Source organism: Aspergillus affinis (assembly GCF_023601865.1).
Source record: "Aspergillus affinis strain CMG 70 chromosome Unknown NODE_7_length_541545_cov_85_609384, whole genome shotgun sequence".
Classification (NCBI taxonomy): Eukaryota; Fungi; Ascomycota; class Eurotiomycetes; order Eurotiales; family Aspergillaceae; genus Aspergillus; species Aspergillus affinis.
In genome coordinates, this window is record NW_026515788.1 from 915 (window position 1) to 20,372 (window position 19,458).

A 19,458-nucleotide genomic window follows, 5' to 3' on the forward strand; every position below is an offset into this window, starting at 1 on the left:
CATCCTTCATTACCCTTTCTTTTTTTTCTTCTTTTTTTTCCCTTTTCCTTTCTATTTTATTTTATTGCACCTACCTCTTTTTTTTATTCAAAAATTACAATTTTATTTTTTTTTGATTTCATATTTTTTCGACTTATTCAATTTTAAATTCAATTCTTCTTATATGGTTTGATTCCCGGAGGGTCTTGGAGTACTAGCCTTTTTTATTTTATTTTATTTCCTGTGAATTTCCGTCGTTATTATTGGGCCTCTATCTCGCATTACCATTCTTGGATATATCCTTTTGCAACTTCTATAACTGGATCTACTTGCAACTTCTCCGCGTGCAAGGCCCTACTTACTACCTTTCCAAACTCTCTCCTTCCTTTCTCTCAATTCCTCACTTCATTACCACCTACTTAATACTATGTGATATTGCCCCGTCCTGGGTTCTGGCCTTTCATTTTAATTCCGTTGCTCCTACCCCCTTTAGTGCCTTCATTCCATCGGACAAGGCACGTTCAACATTCACCGGATCTGCAGTGGTTGCTATCCTACCGCAATCTTCCCTCAACTTTTGTGATATTAACTGCCTCCCCGTCGAACATCGACCTATCCTGTGCTCCCAACTTTACTCTGGACAGGCCTTTCTTCTTTCACTTGGCGGTTTCTTGTTGCAGATACTGGCTGGTGTATTGAATTGCGACTTCTACTACACAGAACTTGAGTGGTGATAATCGATTTGTACACAAGTTGCGCCTTCACAGTGATCGAACCCAATGGGAATACAGTGACAACTTTATCGATCCTACAATTAGATCTCTCTTTTGGAAGGATATCTACCGGAATTCTTTGACATCCTGCCATATGTCTCTCCCGGTCCTCACCTCGCAACCATTTCCTTCTGCCCCTCACCCGATCACCCCCACCATCCCTCTCTACTCGCGGACAGAAGGTTCGACCTGTGCACGAAAGCCGTATCGACAGGAGGTCCCTGATCGGAACTGGACCGCGCCTCTGAGGGACGGTCTGCCAACGCCTCCCAGCGACATGAACGGGGTAGCTTCTTACAACAACATCCCCTCGACCAACTATGGAATCACACTTCCCCCATACGCAAAACAACCCGCATACCCCCGTATGAACTCTTCGAATTCTATGATATCTTCAGCCTCGGCAGCTCAGCCCAAGAGCCAGCCTTCGATCCACGATGCCCCGGCTTCCGAGCCTAACAACCAGAAAAAGGGATCGAGCTCGGTGGCTTCCTATCTGAAGGTTCCACCCTCCATCAGCAACAGCAAAGGAAGTCTGACCGAATTTGCGGCTCAGGTAAGAGGATTCCCTCTACGATATTATGCGGGCAGGGATTCTTAACATATCAAACAGATGACTTGTCTTTTCTGGTTTGAAAGCACGGCTAAGTTGAGGGCCATTGAAGAGCGCTTGAACCCGGTCTATTCTCTCGTTCCCGAAGCAACCCCTTCCGCTGGTTTCCAGAAATGGGTGACGAACATCCTCTCCACGACGCAAGTGAGCCAAAATGTCATCTTGCTGGCTTTGCTTTTCATCTATCGCCTGAAGAAGTTCAACTCTGGCGTGCGAGGAAAGAAGGGCAGTGAATACCGGCTGATGACCATTGCGCTTATGCTGGGCAACAAATGTTAGTTTTCGAAGTATCTCTCCAAATGGTACCCAGGAACGATGAGCTGACCGGTTGACAGTTCTGGACGACAACACTTACACGAACAAGACCTGGGCTGAAGTATCTGGAATTTCCGTGCAAGAAATTCACATCATGGAAGTTGAATTCCTTAGCAACGTCCGATACAACCTTTTTGTCTCCGAGAAGGAATGGAGTCAGTGGCACGCTAAGCTTGGTCTATTCGCCGACTTTTTCCACAACGCACCTTTGGTCCCCGAGAAGAACGAACTGGGACCTACACCTCCAGTTCTTCACATCTCCCCCAACTTGGGCCCGTCGCCTCAGAAACAGCCTTCACCTTGCTCGAAATTGCCATCCCCGCCTGCCCTGGACTCTCTGCGTGCTCCGAACTGGAATATGCCAACCAACACCCCGACGTACACCAATGGACCCCAGCTCAGCAGCCATATCCCTCCGCCGATTTCACGGAAACGAACCCGCGAGGACCCCGTCGAAGAGACTCCATCAAAGAAGATGGCAATGCCAAACGCCAACCCTGCGTCTTCATCGGCACTTCTGCCGTCGTCCGCCTTGACTGGAATGTCGACGTTGCCCCCGGTGATGACGCCAACTTCCGCTCCCACCGCAGGCTCGTCGACTGGAGCCGTTTCTCGCCTTCCTCGTCCTAACTTCCCCCCTTTCTCTCATTCCTTCAACCCAAGCGTGCCCACCTCCATGCCTCAGGTCCCTTCGACCACCGGACGAGCGATGCCACCGATCTACAACACAACCACCAACTGGGTTCCGCAGGTGGCCCCTTCAACCGGAGTCCCTCCTGTCACTAGTGGCATGTACAACTCGTCACTGGCTCTCCCCGACCCTGCAAGACAACACAACAGTCCGTTTGGCGTCTCTTCCGCCGGCGTCTCGCCAGCAGTGTCCGCCTATTCGGTTCACACGCCCCAGACCAACTTGTCCCCATCCTTCTTCTTGGCAAACCGTAACTCTCCGTACCGGCCTGTTCGAAATGTCAACACTCTCCTGATCCCGCCACCGTCGACCTCTCTTCAGCAGCAGCGCAATATTCCATTTGAGCACATGCACTACCAACCCCTCGGCAAAACAGCGGCGGAGCGCAAGACGGGCCTATTGCCATATCTTCACCAGGACGCTTGGCCTCAGGGACCGTTCTTCCCTCCTACCTTCCACTCGAACCCCAACTACTCGACTTAAGAAAGTTGACAACATTTCCAATTCTTACGATCTTGTCTTATGACCGTCCACACGAGCTCGATGCCCATTGATATTTTCTTCAACCTACTGTTTTACCACCATTGTATTATGTACATTTCTTCCCCTTTCTTTTTTATTATTCAACCATTCTACGACATGGCATTCATATGGCGTTTGTTATCATAGACGTGTTCACCCGAAGGACTACTGTTATCTTTCCGGACATTGGGTGGGAATTTCCTGAGACTCGCTCTTTGTGGAGCATAGCTAAGGCGTTGTTTTCTGTTTTCATATATACTTCTGTCCATCTTATACTTGCATTGGCATGTTTAGGTGTTAAATGCCGCTTTCAGGAGCATGGATGGCACTGGCATAAACAATGAGATTTGCATGACCTGATGGTCTGCGCTAGATGACGTTTCTGATAAACAATAATTATTGTGTAAGAGTAGCACTTCAAATTGTCATGATGAGGTAGATGACTTGTCTAAGCACACAAGTCACAGGTTTGTTCAATTTGCAACCACCGCAAACAGCGCAAACATTCTGCCGGATCATAGAGCGGTGAGACATTCCTGTGGCACGCCTCAGGCATAAAAACTGCTCAACCGGCCCGACGTTCCTCCGCCCGAGCATCCAGCGCCAAACAACCCGAAAAGATCCTGTCCCCGTAACTCGAGCCAGTCCAGCGCCGTCCGTCGTCTCCCCGAACCCTTCCACGCAGGACTCGCCCACCAACATGCCTCCCAGGCCTCAGATCCTGTCTTTGCTGCAATGGCAGGGGGCAGCGGTCCTTTCGAAGCCCACCGCCGCGGCGGCCTCTCCGCTGTCGTTCCTCCTCCCTCAATTCCAGCAGCAACAAAGCCGCAACGCTCACATCCTGGCCTCGCTCTCCGATAACCCGAGCGCCTATAACAAGAGGATTAGAAGAGGTCGCGGTCCCGCCTCCGGTAAGGGTAAGACCTCCGGACGCGGTCACAAGGGTCAGAAGCAGCATGGTAAAGTGCCCACGGGGTTTGCGGGTGGTCAGACGCCCGAGATCGTGGTGCATGGTGAACGGGGGTTTAATAATGTGTATGTTTTTTTATCCGCGGGGTTTTCTTGTTTAAAATGGGTCAATTGGATTGGATTGGATTTGGTGGTCTGAATGGAGCGAAGAGACCACAAAAAGACAAGCAAAAGACAAGCCAATTTCTGGAAAAACCACCTTTTGCTGATAGTGATTTTTTTATGACAACAGCCACTCCCTCGACCTCGCAACCGTCAACCTCGAGCGTATCCAGCAATGGATCGACCAAGGCCGAATTGATCCCGCGCGGCCCATCACGATCCGCGAACTGGCTCAATCGCGCTGTATCCACCAGCCCAAGGAAGGCGTGAAAGTGCTGAGCAGCGGCACCATCACCCCCGAGACTGAGACCGAGACCACCTCCGCCACCAGCACCACCACCACTGCTACCAATACCCCGAACCCGACTGAATCCTCGCCCTCCACCTCCACCCCCGTCCTCAAACAACCCATCCACCTCGTCGTCTCGCGCGCCTCGGCGTCCGCCATCTCCGCCGTCGAAGCCGCCGGCGGCTCCGTGACGGCCCGGTTCTACACGCGGACCGCCATCGCCCGCATCATGCGCCGCGAGATGCACCCGTTCGTCTCGATGGCGTGGACCGCCGAGTCCGGCGCCGAAGGCCTCAACCTGGCCGAGGGCCTCGAGGCCAAGGACAAGCTCACCGAGTCGAAGATCATGAAGGAGATGGGCTTCCGCTACCGACTGCCCGACCCCACCAAGCGTCGCGATATCGAGTATTACCGTGACCCTGCGCACCGGGGATATCTAAGCCATCTGCTCAAGCCGATGGAGGGACCCAGTTTGTTCTTCCGGTCGCCGGCAGAGCGGAAGTCTTCGGCGGGTGTCAAGAAGGAGAAGGTCTTGCCTCCGAATCGGGTTTGGTAAGAGGGAACGTGAGAGTGTGTCTTTTTGCATTCTCGTCTGCCTTCCAACGACTACTCGTCCTTCTTCATGGTCTGATGAGGACGTTGATCTTGCTGTGGGAAAGAACTACATGTATAAATATTGTTTTGTTTAGGTTTCTAGTACATGAATGAGTGATTTTCGCGATATCAGATTATCCTTCTTTCTATCTTCTGTCCTCTTGAATGGTATATATCGTTGGTGCTACGGTAAGACTTCTAATTTTTGCTACGTACGTTCTTTCTAGAAACCCAGAGGGAATCAGTAGCTTCGTATACTAGAAAATGAATGGAACCCGAGAGTTGCTGATGGAAACTGTAAGACTCGCAAGGAAGTACGTAGAGGTGAGAAATATAGCATGAGTCGTCTTCGTAGCTAGATACCTAGAGTCGGGCTCAAATAGGTTTGGGGAGCATTGATAGATAGATAGATAGATAAATAGATTGACGGTTTGGTATAGTATGAGCGTATTCGCTCATATAGCCCCTGAGGGCTTAGAAGTATATAGATACATGTGGTTATGAGAAAAGAACAGTAACAAAACACCCCAAAAAAACCCAAACTAAACGCCACGCTGTAGTAATAGTCGTATAAACTAGGTCGTCTCACGCGAATTCGCTCGTTATCCTTGCAAAACAAACCATTGAAAATCCCGAAATAGAAAATGAAACGCCCAAATCTTTATCAAATCCCATCCCCATAGTCATAATAAGTAATGGAAGACCAGTGATAGAGAAAGGAAAAACAAAGACAAAAGAAAGGGTATCATAGATGACCAATAATCCCGAACACCGAGCGCTGATCCATATCGTGATAGTAATAGCGCCAGTCGTGATCACCGTTGGACCAGATTTTGGGTCTCAAAAATTCATCCGAAAAAAGGTAGTTATGCCGTCACTCAACATAACGACGAACCAGAAAGAAAAAGAAAAGAAAAGAGAAGCATTTTAGTGTGAAGCCACTTATAACTTCCAGGCCGATTCGGCCGCGGCATCGTACATAGGATCCGCAAAGTCTCGCATCCAGCGTGAACACAGGATATCTCGAACGGTCCAACGCTTTTCGACATCCATTTCTAAGCAGCCGGTGATCAATTCAAGGGCGGCTTCTCTATCTTGAAGACTTTGAGGGTCCTTTTCGACATCCAACACACTCTCTTTATCCCAAGTGCCGTTGATGATGCGTGTTTGAACTCGAGGCATGAAAGGATCTTGGAAAGGCCGGGAGCCGACGATGGTAGCGTAAACGATCACGCCGAATGCCCAGATATCTACTGAGGGATCCATGACACCATCAGTGGAGAGAAGCAACTCGGGAGAAGCATATTCCAAGCTACCAGCAACGCTGGTGCTGGAGCCAGCAGGACCTATTGATTTGGGAGGTGGTCGGTCTGCCACGTTGTCGTAAGGATCGGGAGATTCGCCCCCGTTGTCCGTTGTCATCCACTCTGACATTCCAAAATCACAAAGAACGAGGTTAGATGCCTTTGTGCCATCTGGCAGCTCGATAGGGTCCAATAGGCAATTCTCGAGCTTGATATCTCGATGAACCACACGAGCGTCCTCATGCAAATACCGAAGGGCACATGCAAGCTGATAGGTATACTTCTTTGCGAGGTTCAAGTTCAGACCTTGGCGGTTCTGACGAACGAGATCAAAAAGTGTGCCGCCAATAGCCAGCTTGGTAAAGCAAAAGGTAGCATAGTCGGTTTCATAGACGGCGTCCAGAGTGAGGACGTTTGGGTGGCTAAGATATCGCCATACTCGAACTTCGTGGTCGAACTCTGCTTGTACTTCGTCGTTTTCCTTCTCGGATTTGCCAGAGATCTGTTTTCGCACAACTTTCACAGCCAAATGCTTAGTTCCGCCACTCTCATCGACTTTGAAAGCCTCCTTCACGGTGCTAAATCCTCCAAAGCCAATCTGCTTTCCGAGGACGTAGTCGGTTCCGACCATCTGACCCTCGTCATCTGGTTGAGGTGCGGGCTCTTCGGCATTTCCCCACATGGAAAGAAACATGCTGGCCGGGGATTTGCCGCTGGAGGCAGTAGAACGGCGAGAGCTATGGCGAGCACGGGGTCCCCTGACCTTGCTTCCAAAGGGGGTTATGGCACTGCCTGACCAGGAGTTGCGATCATCCGGGGACGTAAACGCCTGCATGGGCGATGTCATGCATATGGGCGATGGCAATGCCCCTCGCGAGCCTTCGGGAGGAGTACGCAATTCTTCGGTTACGGGTGACGCAGTCGAAACGGACGTTAAGGAGGTCGGATGATCAATCTCTGAGGTCATACGTAGGTCGTCCTCAGGGCTGGTGGGTAGACTGTCTCGAGCACCAAAGCCCCGCTGAGTCTGGTACCGTCGAAGAGAAGCATTGATTCCCATGGGCCTGGGACCGTGGATTTCATGATCGTCGGGAGATAGTGCGTTTTTCAGGCTCGAGCCCTTGGCCTGAAATCGTTGAGCACGAGTCCTTGAATCTGACCTTGCCAGGGGCTCCTCTAGCGCCCGCGGCCGGCCAGAATCAAGAGTAACGGTAGGGTCAAAACTGACCGAGGGGCGGCGATTTTGGATGAAACTGTCAAGAGGTGACGCGGGGATTGAGTCGGGTTTATGTGGAAAGTCAACATCATCTTCCTCCTCCAGACGGTCCACATCTTGTCGGGGTACCGAGATGGGGGGTGTCGCTGAATGCAAACCCTTCATTTCACTGTTGTCTTCATCAGTACCGCAACGGGGTGCGTGGTAATCGTGAAAGATGCTTGTACGGTCGCCCTCGATGCCATCTCTATCGCCCGACGCTCTCCTGCCTCCATTTTCGTTTAACCATCGATGTCGATTCTCAAACGACGTCTCAATCTTCAAGCCTGCCAACGCGCTGTTCCTCTCTGGACGAGCCATGCCCTCACAAAGAGCACACAGAGTACCTCTCAGTGAAAGGTGGCAAGGAGAAGTTTACGATCTCAATGTGAGGTCGCCAAGCTGACGCATAAACATGGATGAAGATGGATGAAGCGGGGGTTGAAGGGGGGGGTGGTATGATGAGGTGGATGGGTGATGGCGGCAATGGTGGTTGTTAGAGGGTGGAGGTGAGTGGTGGTAGGAGTGATGAGAGAGGGCCGTTTGACGGCCGTAAGAAGCGGACAGAGGTCAAAGATGAAGATAAAGGTCAAGAGAACAAAATTATTTAGGGTGACCGTTGGGTGGAAGCAAAAAGAGTTTGGTTCACGGTGGATCAGAGCGATGTGGGTAGAGGAAAGAAAAGAAAAATTGCCAGAGGAAGTCAGGAAATGAGCAGAGAAGGGCATATCGGGAGAATCCGGAGGCAGTGAAAGGGAAAGGATCGGAAGGGCAGCGGGCGGGGAAGAGCAGATCGGCGTCACGACTGACTAATGGGCAATTAGGCACATGCAGAATGGAGTCACCATGATGCCCCTTGTCCCTTCCGGTATAGCGCGGCGGCGAATGACGGAGCCGACCCACATTATCACCTGATCAGCGGGCCCTCAACCCTCTACCCTGAGCCCTAATTGCTTAGACAAGTGACGCTAGTCCTGGGTGGGGTTAGTGGCACCAGGGACAGTTACCCGCCGGCTCAGGCACGAGACGTTTTAGGAATGGCCTGCACAGACGCGCGCAAGGGGCGCTTGTTTTGGAGTCTCTCTGGAGACCTCCTTTTTTTGGATGTCTCAGAAGTCTGGGGAACTCGTTCTCGCTGTGTTATGGTCGTCGAGCTCTACCCTTCTCCTTTCCGCTTTGGACTCTTTGTTTTTCTTTCCCTTCTTGTTCTGTGAAATTGCTCTGGCAGTATTTCTCCTTCGCCTGGTGGCCTTGCCCTGGCCAACCCACCTATCTTTTTTCTCCCCTAACACGGTCGCCCCCCCCGCCGTCGCCGCTCGTGGCCTTCCCTTCCTTTGTCTGGTGTCTCCGTACCAATCGCGCTTGAGAGCTCGCGACATTCCGCTCGTTTTATTTTCTCTGACGTCGCCTATTTGCCCCCTGTACGATCTGATCATCTGTCGCGGAATTCCACGCCGTTTTGAACAGTCCGACCGGAGCCGATAATTCGTGACCTTCAACATGACTCGGCCCGGGATTGTACGAGCCGGTATGTATACGCTTGGAGGATTGAGATGAGTTTCCTGACGCTAATGTGCCTCCGATAGATACCCTTGACCTCCAAGACCAAAACGCTCCCTCGGCGAAAGACCATTCCAAACACCCCGACACCACCCAGGCCGGCCTAGCTCCCCACCAGGAGAAAACCCTTCGTCATGCCGACCATGATGCGCAATCAGAGATGAAGCACGGTCCTGGCGCCGATGCAAGACCGGTTGACGACCACGCCGACGGCATCGACATATACGACGACGACGACGACGATGACGACGACGATCTAGACGGACATCGGGGTGATATGGAAGATGATTTAGCGGATGGGGAGAGCGATGATCTAATGGATGATGATATGATGGACAAGATTTCAAGCTCCCCGTCAATCGACGATGGTGCGTTACATTTATTTGGCCCTGCTCTTTAGGCTCTGGGTTCTCGACTCCGTGCTTGCCTAGCGACATGAGATGATTTGCGGTGATTTATCGCGAGCTCCTGAACAGCCAAGGCTAATCTATCGCAGAGGATATCAACTTCGAGTTCGTTTATGCGCTCCATAATTTCGTCGCAACGGTGGATGGTCAAGCCAACGCGGCAAAGGGGGACACAATGGTTCTACTGGATGACAGTAACAGCTACTGGTGGCTGGTCCGAATCGTTAAAGATGGCAGCATTGGTAAGAGGGACTCTTTTGATCAAAAGCAAATTGAAGTCACTGACAACCAAAAGGATATCTACCTGCCGAGCATATCGAAACCCCAACCGAACGACTCGCCAGACTAAATAAGCATCGAAACGTCGATGTATGTCTCTTTCTTCCTCTTTTATCAAATCCACAGGTCTAATTTGAACAGCTTTCCGCGACGATGCTAGGGGATAACTCGGAGAAGTCGAAAAATCCGCTTAAAAAAGCCATGCGCCGCAGAAATGCTAAGACTGTTACCTTCACGAGCCCGACCTATATTGAAGCATCAGATATTGAATTCTCCACCGACGACGAATTGGACGATGGTGAATCATTCAATGATGAGGATATGGCGCGTGAGGACGCGGACGAATTACAAGACGGTCACACCGAAGACATTGTGGTTGAGCCTCTTAGGACCAAGTCGCAACGGGACAAGGAATCGGACGACGCCGAAGATGACCATGAGACACAAGATTCTGAACGAGTCAGCCCGGAGAAGCAACGCTCTAGTCAGGAGTTACTTGATGTTGAAAGTAAGGGTCTTTTTTTATTTTTTATCTTTTGCTGCGCTTTGCGAAATATCTAACCGCTTTTAGATGACAATGTCAGTCGATCAAGGAACGGAACCGTACGGAATACCGACTCATTCTTCAAAGACGACTCCGTCGAGACAAAGAAAATATCGCTTACCCCCAATCTCCTTCGCGACGAGGTCAACAACAATGCTGGATCGCCGACCGAAGCCAAGGAGGTAAGAACAGCCTGTGTCTCAGTGAACTGGGGACCTCGTGTACTAATGCTTGTCTTCAAAGAGCCGTGGCAGTATGGAAGCCATCGACAAAGCGCTCAGCGCATACGACAAACAAGGCAAAGACGACAAGAAACGCAAAGACAAGAAGGGCGGAATGCTTAGCGGTCTATTCAAACGAAAAGACAAAAAGACCAGGACAGGCGAAGATGACGGTGAAGAGGCCGAAAAGACCTCTAGTGAGCTGTCTCGAACATCGCCCCAGCCGAAGACATCCTCGGAGTCTGTATCCTCGCCAGAATCCCGGGCTCCCAAATCTTTGGTCGTCCAAAGACAGTCGAGTAAGCTCCAGAAACAACCACCAGCGGTTACTTCGCCCACAAAGCAGAATTCACCACAAGATTCGGTGGCGCAAGAGCCCGTTGAAAGCGTAAAAGGAGGATCGCTCATGGAAAAACCTAAAGCAGATCAAACAATTCGACAAGTCGCGCCCGAAGACGACTCCCCACAATCTCCCGTCTCGAAGCCTTTTCGACCAGACGTTCGCAGCCTTTCTTCACCTATCGGCTCGTCCAGTCTTATCAAGAGGCCTAGTCCTACTCAAACTAGTACGAACGATGTCGTGGAATCACCAATTGAGCCCTATGGAGGGCGACAAGAGGTGACACGTTCCGTGGCCTCTCCGCCGCAGAGATTCCCACCCACTCAGAGTATGGGTTATCGAGACCAGCGAATGGAATCTCCCGTGGCTGTCTCTCCATTGGATGCCCAAGCTTCGCCTCACGCCCCCGGGTTGACGACGGATCTTTCTTCTCCTGGTGGACATTCTTTCTCCCCAGTATCCCCGCCTTTATCACCCACCTCCAACCTCCGCAGTAGTAAATCGATCGATGCACCTTCGTCCCCAGCTTTTGAAACGATGTCTGTCGGCACCCCAACCTGGAGTGACGCCAGTTTGCGCTCATACTTGGATGACGACAACGATATCCGCGATCTGTTCTACATTGTCCATGATAACACGAATGTTCCCCCTGCCGGCCCCGACCACCCCATAACCGGTAGTCTTTTCAAAGACGAGAGCAAGAGACTGAAGGAAATGAGTGCCCAGTTGGATTCGCTGCTGTCTGAATGGGTGGGTCGGAGAGGACAAATCCCGGTTAGCAAGTGAAAACGGCGCCTCTTGGGGGTCTAATTCCTTCGGTATATAGCAGGCTCTTCCCCTTCGACATCGTACAATAGCGGTTGGAATTGACTCGGAATCTTTATATTGGCCAGGAGCTAACGATGTGCTGGACGCATGACATTGGATGGACCAAAGGGTGAACCCTTTTGCCTCTTTTCCTCTGTGCTTATGATTTTCATACATACACCATTTGTTTCGTTCGCTTTTCTTGCCTGCATTTTTTTTTTCTTTACTTTTTCTTTTCTTTTATTGTGCCCGAGTTGCAACCGCAGTTCTCAAGCCTTGCACATTCTTTATGCAAGTCGAAACTGTCTTGGTCGGCTCCTGACAGCCTTGAGGTTTCAGGTCTCGCGCAACGGTTCGCTCGAAGGCATTGCGAACAGTCTCTGTTCTCTTATGTCAGTTCATATCTCCCGGTCAGATATACACCTCCTGTATACCCCCCTTGTCACATATACTTGCAGTCGTGTTCATTATTTTTTCTTCTCTTTCTCACTCTTCATTTGGATTGTTTTCTTTCTTCGTTTCATGGAGACATGTTAAATTCGTGTGAATGTGATCTGTTTCTCACATAGTATTTTAACCAGAAAGAAATACACAGGAATCCATGATTCAATAAATCCGTGCCAATTCCAGTCTGATGTAATCGAGGGGTTGTCGTGCGGGCTGGTCAGCTGCTTCCCCCCTGGCAAGTCATGCACCGAGTCATTAGACAAGACGATCCCGACTATATAACCCACACCCTTCTCTTCACCTCCCATCCACACATCCTCACCCCCTCTTTCACCCTCACCATGTCCGACCCATATCTCCAACAGCCTCCATACCCGGGAGCTCCAGCCCCAGCAGCTCCCGGTGGCGGGAACGCCGCATACTATGCGCCCCCGGACAGCGTCTACCAGAACCCGCCGTACGACTACGATCCCCACCAGCAGCCCTACGCGCAGCAGGAGGGCCCACCCTACGACTACAATAACCATCACCAGTACGGCTCGCAGTACGATCTGTCGCAGAACAGCGCCGTCCCCAGATCCTATCCTCCGCCTGTCCTCCCGCCTCCCCCGATGCCCCAGCCAACGGAGTATCTGAGCCCCGTGTCAGCAGAGTATCCGCCGCCGCCGGGTAGTCTTCATCGAACGGGAAGTAATGCGGATTATTAGTACGTTTTCATCTTGTCTTTCTTTTCCTTCTTTTTCTGTCTTTTATTGTCACTACCATTTAGTGCTGGATTCGACTCCCCTTGCCCAATTCATTCACTAGGTACTTATCCAACTAACTCCAAAACACAAAAAGCGACCAGCACCCTTCCGATCCCAACTTAACCAACCAAGAGCACAACGGCAACAACAAGCCCGAAGACGCAGACCGAAGCGCCGCCCCCGACGGGGCCGACGAAAGCGAACGTAACCTCAGCGGCGCATTACTCGGTGGCGCGACGGGCTACTACCTCGGCCATAAGAAGAGCCATGGGTTCTTAGGCGCCGTGGGCGGGGCCTTGTTAGGCAATTATCTTGGCGATAAGATGAGTGAAAGTGGTGGTGGAGAGGGTGATGATGACGATGCGCGCTCATCGCAGCATTCTGATGGTCGGCGCAGGAGGAGAAGACATCGTCATTCTCATTCGCATGGCAGTCATAGCCACAGCCATAGTAGCCATGGACATCATCATCACCACCATCACCATCATCATGATGGACACCATGGACATCAGCGACATCGGAGTCGGTCGAGACATAGTAGTCATAGTCATGGGGGGAGTGATGCGTGGTAAGGGATGTTGGGATCGGGTTGGGTTGACAGTTACAAGGGTGGACACTAATTTGAATGATGGTGGAAGGGTTATGATGACGACTTTATGACTGACTTATTTTCACATTTATGATTCTACGATTTAGATGGCCTCTGATTTTTTGATCTTGTTGTTGGTTTCGGGAGTTTTTTGTGACTTTCGGGCTCACTGTTAATATGCTTCGTTTACATGATGACATCCATTTGCACTTTGTTTAATACTACATATCCAGATTGCTGCTTTCTTTCCCTACGCTTACTTGAGATAGCGTCTGTTCCAACTCAGCCGTGGGACACTCAGGCAAAGCCGAGTAAAGTAGCAGTCCAAGGGAATAACAAATCAAACACCAAATCTGAAATATTCAAAGGTTTATTTTGAGCCTTCCAGATGAAGATTGGTTGGTAAATCATGTATCTGATTCTGTTCCTATCTAATGTAAATTCCAAAATAGTAGTTGGACAGTATATTCGCCCTTCAGTCACGGCTGAAAATACACGGGTTCTTTACTCCTTCAACATATCCTCCAACGCCTCAGCAGGAGTACGCTTGGGCGCAGCGAGCGCCAGTACTTCCTCACTAGTAGTAGAAACGGAGCACTTTCCCTCCCAGCACGTCTCCAAAGCATTTTTGATAGAGGACACAACGTTCCTAGACTCATTGGTTCCCGCGAGCCGGAGGTCCACGTGCGACTGGATTAGCGATATGTCCTTGAAGCTAACATCCTCGACCCGTGTTCCGATGTGCTGCTCAACCAAGTCCACAATTTGAGCCCCGGTGAGATCTTTCGGTCCATTCAGCACATATCGGGCCTTGTTGTGTGCAACAGTATCATCCTGAGCTAGGAGATGAGCCGCAAAGATACCGACTTCCGCGGGATCAATGATGCCAATGGGCGCATCTTCGGTGGCCAACAACCTCAAGGTGCTCTGCTTTCTGGTCTTGCGGAAGTTTTTGATCATCTCGGCCGCGGAATAGAGCCAGAGTTGGGAAAAGACGTTCGGCTGAAGGGAGGTCCACTGCAAGGCGCTGAATTCCGGTGAGTCTAGAAGAGCCTCGATGGCCCAGTGGGAACGGGGATAGTAGGCATTACAGTCCGGACGGACGTTCGCGGCGGTGGTCGAGATGCGTATAACGTACTTGACGCCAGCTTTGAGGGCGGCATGGTGGAATGTGGATTCTTCTGCGAACTGGTTCGGTTTGTGGTGTGGTGCGATGAATGCTCTGGTGACGTTGTGCTCGCGCAGCCAGTCGGCGGTGATTTCAACCCAGTTTTGCTCGATCACCTCCACTCCGGGCAATTTGGTGAATTCGCGCGCTACTGGACCATCTAGAGAACGGGTAAGAGCAATGACCCGGTGGTCAGATAAAGTACTGCTGGATTCTAGCAGTTTTGGCAGTGTTTCCACCACGCTTCGGCCGGTGTTGCCGGTTGCGCCGGCGATGAGGATGGTGGGAGCCATGACTGAATTGGAGAGGCAAGAATGCTGTTCTAGCAAGAAATTGTATGGTAAGATGATCAACTATCTAGAGGTCGTAGAAGGCCCTTTTATCTTCAATATTCACGTGATATTCATGGCCGATTCATGGAGTATTCCGCTTCGATAGAGATCTTCGGGCATCTAGATCTTCTGCGAAGACCATTGGTAAAGCCGTCGGATATCCCAGATGTCGCAATCCTACTCCATACTTGTGAACTAATCAAAATTCATAAGCCGTGATCGATAGTAATCTAATCCCATTCATACTTCCATTTTACTCACCATCGGACCCTCCCACCGGACCCTCCCGCCGTAGTCTCCCACCGCTGCCACTCCGCCACCCACACCACTGGGCAGTAAGTAGTTCATGTTGATGCGAGGTATGGATACCAGAAGTCGCCGTATGATATCGCCTGAGACATTCGATTGTTCCTTTCCGGGCTGCAACGCAAGTTATCGACGCAAGGAACATCTACTATGTCATCGAATGCAACACAATCAGCCCCAGTCTTTCGAATGTTCAGTCTGCAATCGGACCTTTGGGTGTAAGTAATTGTTGACTACTCCTAGTTGCGTCTAAACAGTATTTCTAACGTTGACTTTCCTGCATTAAGTGATACCCTTCGCCGACACATGCGGCGGGCTCATGCGGTCGACGAACTGCCTTCTCAGATAAAACGTTCCTGTTCACAATGCCGAAGCCTGAAGTCTCGTCGTGAAGGTGGGCCGCCATGTCGCGAATGCATTCGCCGTAAAATGCTCTGTTCCTTCGACAGCCCAAGGTGTACGAATCACCAAGAATCGCGCCGTCACTTGGCTGACAGAGTACTGGAGCCGTCGCACGCCGCATTTGCCCGGCCTGAGAGGAGAGATCGACACTTCGTCGATCTCTATTTTGAACGATTCTACCCCTACTGGCCATTCGTTCATCGCGTATCATTCAATGTATCTCGTGAAACGCCTTTACTCACGCAGTCAATGATGGACATCGGCCTGTGGGCGAGCGGAGAGCAGAGCGCGCAGCGCGCCACACTCGATCTCCACAGGACGTTGGACTTGGCCAATCATCAACAAAGAGTAAGTGGGTATTACTCATGCCAACTGAAGTCCGCCTCCACTAACAGCCAAGTCTGTAGGAAGTATGGGATGCTTCTATTGCAGAAGACGCCGGCAGCACATGTTCCTGGCCAATCGCGACGTACCAGGCGATCCTATTGCACGTTATGTTCGCTATAATGCGTCAGGGCGGTTCCTCCGTGGGGTTTGACTTGAAGCTTGCACTTCCCCCTGCTGATAGCCAACTCCTAGATTCCCTTGTAGGGAGTTGCAAGCAACTAGGCATGTTCTACTATCCAAACATCGTTGCCCAGCATCTTCCAGTGTCGGTGACTGAAATTGCCTGGGTTGGTATCGAAGAGGTAAAACGATTCAACCTGACCCTTTACAAAGTCCACAAGATGTTGAGCAGGTGGGAACCAGGAGCTGGCCTTGCAGAAGGCGACACTGTGCCCGAAGCATCAGGCAGAGGCCTCGCTGCGATCGATCTACAGTTCCCAATGCCCACGAATAACCGGTTATGGAACGCCGCGAACAAGAATGGATGTCTGCGCCCAAATATGTGGGCCATTTCACGTTGGAAGACGCCAAGGAAGACGAATGGATCTCCAACTCGGCAGAACTTGTTGCACTATTGGCCTAGTACATAGAATCATGCCGAATTGCAGAAAATATGCCAGAATTTGGGCAGGGACCAGGTAGCTCAAATCCACCGGACTGCTGCTTATGAGATTTGATCATGGTAGAAAATCAGCCAACCATGGCGTTAAGTGCCTCACGACTGTCAAGGCAAACTGGTTTTCTATCGAGCATGGACTGGGCCGGTGGGATACATCCTGGTTGTACTGTTATCGGGTGGTTGTAGTCGCAAACACGAACATACTATGACATCACGATGTATTAATAGTCATCATATCATGTTGTTGGATTTCAGAATTTTTTTTCTGGCAAACACGGCCTACTCTCTGAACCTGTTTGGCTCGCCCAAGTTAGGCGAAGGTCCAATAGCAACCATGCCACGAAGCCACAATCCCTATTATTTGCGTAACGACGCGTTCCTCGGAGATACCACTCTGGTATCACCGCCTCATGTAGGGAGCGAAAAAGGGGAATGCCTGGCAAAACCCCTTAGATGATTGGCTACCAATACTAAGCAGGAAAGTGGTATGTGATAGGTAGTAAGACATTCATCAGACTGGTTCCGCAACATGGACCAAGAAATTCTCAACACTGGACACATTCTAGGATGATGGGAGTGTAACTGTATTCACCGTTAAGAATTGAGGAACAGAACATGAAGCATCCAAGGAGTGATGCAGGTACGTTGAGGCTTGAGACTCAAGTCTTTTAGGTAGGACCCTAAGGCACGTGATCGATAGCGACGATCCGCCGGCAATCGGAGCGGGAACCCACCGAAGCCAATCAGGCGGCGCGGATAGGGAGGAACTGCTTATCAGCCCCAGATGACTTATCGGGCGATCCTGAGGATGGCACTCGTGACCCGAACCCATGGGGTGTGACTCCTTCCTCCCTCCCTCCCTCCGTCTCGCTCTCTTCTTACTAACTTGTTCCCTTTCTTATAGTCTTTGTATCTTCTTCCTTGTTCTGACTTTCTTTAGACTTTCTTCTCATCGTCTTCCTTCTTTGCCATTCTCTAGAGAGTTGCCTTCGCCGTTGTATAGAGTGGACTTCCGTCTAAGTATCACCAGTCAGCCGCTCTTCGACGTGTTCGTTCTGCTTTCTATAACTTGATAATTAACTATACCCTCCGCTTGCCTCCTATTGAAGACGACCATTCAGACAATATCCCGAGAAAGATGCCTCCTCCTTTGTTAGACCAGATCGTTCAGACCGCTCTTCCGCAACATTGTGAACCGTCATCGCCATTGCTGGCCGCCCTTTCTTCGCACCTGCATATCTGCATTCCGACGCCCTTGGCGCTCATATCGTCGATCCTAGGGACATTGAGTATTGTCTCGTGGCTATTTGCCCAGCTGCCTCAGATCTACAAGAACTTCCAATTGCAATCAACGTCAGGCCTGTCTTTGTTCTTCCTCGTTGAATGGTGCCTCGGTGACGCCAGCAACCTCGTGGGCGCCTTGCTTACCCGCCAAGCGGGCTGGCAAGTCATCGTTGCTGGATACTACGTGCTGGTCGACGTGACTCTGGTGTTCCAGTACTTTTGGTATACACACTATAAACGGCGGGGGGATGATTATGGCGAGCTGTCATATTCACATCATGATGACGGATCTGGCAGTGTCTTAGACGGGGTCTCCTTCTCCGAGGACTACTCGAGCGCTGGTGCACGTCTCTCAGCAGCAGCCCGCCCGACAGACATTAAAGATGCGAAGGATCTGAAGGCATCTGGGCTGACGGGCGGCCAGTCGCCTTCCTATTCCAACGAGAAAATGAGCTCTTCCCGTCGATCGGTTACTCGCACTGGTAGTGGCCGCAGCCTCCCAACGAGCTCCACTCGCACAGTCTTACTGGCATCTATGCTGTGTGCCGTGCTAGCAAATGCAGCTCCGACGGAACCGGAAACCGGCTCGACATCCAATCGGATTGACCTTGAATTCATCGGCCGCATCATTTCGTGGATGTCGACGGTCCTTTATCTCGGTTCCCGGCCGCCCCAACTATACAAGAACTACTGCCGGAAGAGCACATCCGGCCTGTCTCCTCTCCTCTTCATGGCTGCATTTGGCGGCAACTTCTTCTACTCCGCTTCTCTCCTAACCAACCCGAACGCCTGGTATGACTTTCCTGCCTATGGCGGTGGCGGATGGGCGGACGCCGACGGCAACGATCGCCTCGAGTGGGTAGGCCGTGCCATCCCCTTCTTCCTTGGAGCGTTCGGGGTCCTTGGTCTTGACGGATTCATGGGAGTACAATTCCTCATATACGGCTCCAATGATGGAGAATCCATCATCGAAGTTGAGGATCCCAAGCGCGGCCGCAGTCACTGGACACGCGTCCGTGGATGGATGAGGGGCTGGATTCCCTCCGTCTCCCCCGAACGCGAGATCCATCATAGTAACAGCACTACTCACGAAAGACGAGCTCTTCTAGACGAAGATCGTGAAAGATACGGCACTGTTTAACCTGCTTTACATTATTCTTTTTTTTGTTTTTTTGCCTCTGCCCTTAGCAGAGAAATGACTATCTCATGACGTAATGACTCTCACCCACGGAGGTCTTGTTTGCCTCTGACGTTTTCGGTTTACTATACATATACTGTTCTCTTGTTCATTTACTGGTCTAATCGGTTTTGGTTATCACCACTTGCTTGGAAGAGGAGACGTCTCATCTAGAGATCGAGATCAAGCATTCTCAAGTCCACCAAGACAATTGGCAATTTGCATCAAGGTTTTCGTGTCTCGATACATACATACATAGTTCGGCGTTCGCTTCGGTGTCACACTGACTGTGACTTTCTGTCTTCAACCTTTGGAAATTTCTCATCTTCGTGTGCTTTTTTTTTTTTTTTTTTTCTCTTTCTTTCGCCTTGTTGCATGCCTACATAGCCCGTGCGGTTTCGGTTTTCGGGAAGACGGTTTCTTCTGGGGGGTCTCGT

General features: G+C 50.8%; 8 protein-coding genes across 8 annotated transcripts; 6 read left to right on the forward strand and 2 right to left on the reverse strand.

The window, feature by feature from the left end:
* Window positions 1-846: 846 nt before the first annotated feature.
* Window positions 847-2,854, forward strand: KD926_010284 (putative mucin; the record flags this gene model as incomplete). Its single annotated transcript, XM_053095755.1, has 3 exons — window positions 847-1,308; window positions 1,366-1,639; window positions 1,701-2,854. The coding sequence occupies 3 exons, from the start codon at window positions 847-849 to the stop codon at window positions 2,852-2,854; spliced, it is 1,890 nt and encodes a 629-aa protein (XP_052959942.1).
* A 739-nt stretch (window positions 2,855-3,593) lies between these two features.
* Window positions 3,594-4,809, forward strand: KD926_010285 (mitochondrial 54S ribosomal protein uL15m; the record flags this gene model as incomplete). Its single annotated transcript, XM_053095757.1, has 2 exons — window positions 3,594-3,928; window positions 4,095-4,809. 2 exons carry the CDS (start codon window positions 3,594-3,596, stop codon window positions 4,807-4,809), a joined length of 1,050 nt encoding a protein of 349 aa, XP_052959943.1.
* A 980-nt stretch (window positions 4,810-5,789) lies between these two features.
* On the reverse strand, window positions 5,790-7,727 carry KD926_010286 (serine/threonine-protein kinase; the record flags this gene model as incomplete). Its single annotated transcript, XM_053095758.1, has 1 exon — window positions 5,790-7,727. One exon carries the CDS (start codon window positions 7,725-7,727, stop codon window positions 5,790-5,792), a length of 1,938 nt encoding a protein of 645 aa, XP_052959944.1.
* A 1,179-nt stretch (window positions 7,728-8,906) lies between these two features.
* KD926_010287 (SH3 domain protein) lies at window positions 8,907-11,543 on the forward strand (the record flags this gene model as incomplete). Its single annotated transcript, XM_053095759.1, has 7 exons — window positions 8,907-8,934; window positions 8,993-9,334; window positions 9,463-9,615; window positions 9,669-9,742; window positions 9,794-10,160; window positions 10,224-10,378; window positions 10,440-11,543. The coding sequence occupies 7 exons, from the start codon at window positions 8,907-8,909 to the stop codon at window positions 11,541-11,543; spliced, it is 2,223 nt and encodes a 740-aa protein (XP_052959945.1).
* An 809-nt stretch (window positions 11,544-12,352) lies between these two features.
* KD926_010288 (uncharacterized protein) lies at window positions 12,353-13,417 on the forward strand (the record flags this gene model as incomplete). The annotated part of the gene is made up of 3 exons (XM_053095760.1): window positions 12,353-12,717; window positions 12,852-13,144; window positions 13,209-13,417. The coding sequence occupies 3 exons, from the start codon at window positions 12,353-12,355 to the stop codon at window positions 13,415-13,417; spliced, it is 867 nt and encodes a 288-aa protein (XP_052959946.1).
* A 433-nt stretch (window positions 13,418-13,850) lies between these two features.
* KD926_010289 (NAD(P)-binding protein) lies at window positions 13,851-14,807 on the reverse strand (the record flags this gene model as incomplete). Its single annotated transcript, XM_053095761.1, has 1 exon — window positions 13,851-14,807. One exon carries the CDS (start codon window positions 14,805-14,807, stop codon window positions 13,851-13,853), a length of 957 nt encoding a protein of 318 aa, XP_052959947.1.
* Window positions 14,808-15,581: 774 nt separating this feature from the next.
* Window positions 15,582-16,531, forward strand: KD926_010290 (uncharacterized protein; the record flags this gene model as incomplete). The annotated part of the gene is made up of 2 exons (XM_053095762.1): window positions 15,582-15,902; window positions 15,962-16,531. The coding sequence occupies 2 exons, from the start codon at window positions 15,582-15,584 to the stop codon at window positions 16,529-16,531; spliced, it is 891 nt and encodes a 296-aa protein (XP_052959948.1).
* A 1,167-nt stretch (window positions 16,532-17,698) lies between these two features.
* On the forward strand, window positions 17,699-18,985 carry KD926_010291 (PQ loop repeat protein; the record flags this gene model as incomplete). Its single annotated transcript, XM_053095763.1, has 1 exon — window positions 17,699-18,985. The coding sequence occupies one exon, from the start codon at window positions 17,699-17,701 to the stop codon at window positions 18,983-18,985; it is 1,287 nt and encodes a 428-aa protein (XP_052959949.1).
* Between the last annotated feature and the right edge of the window lie 473 nt (window positions 18,986-19,458).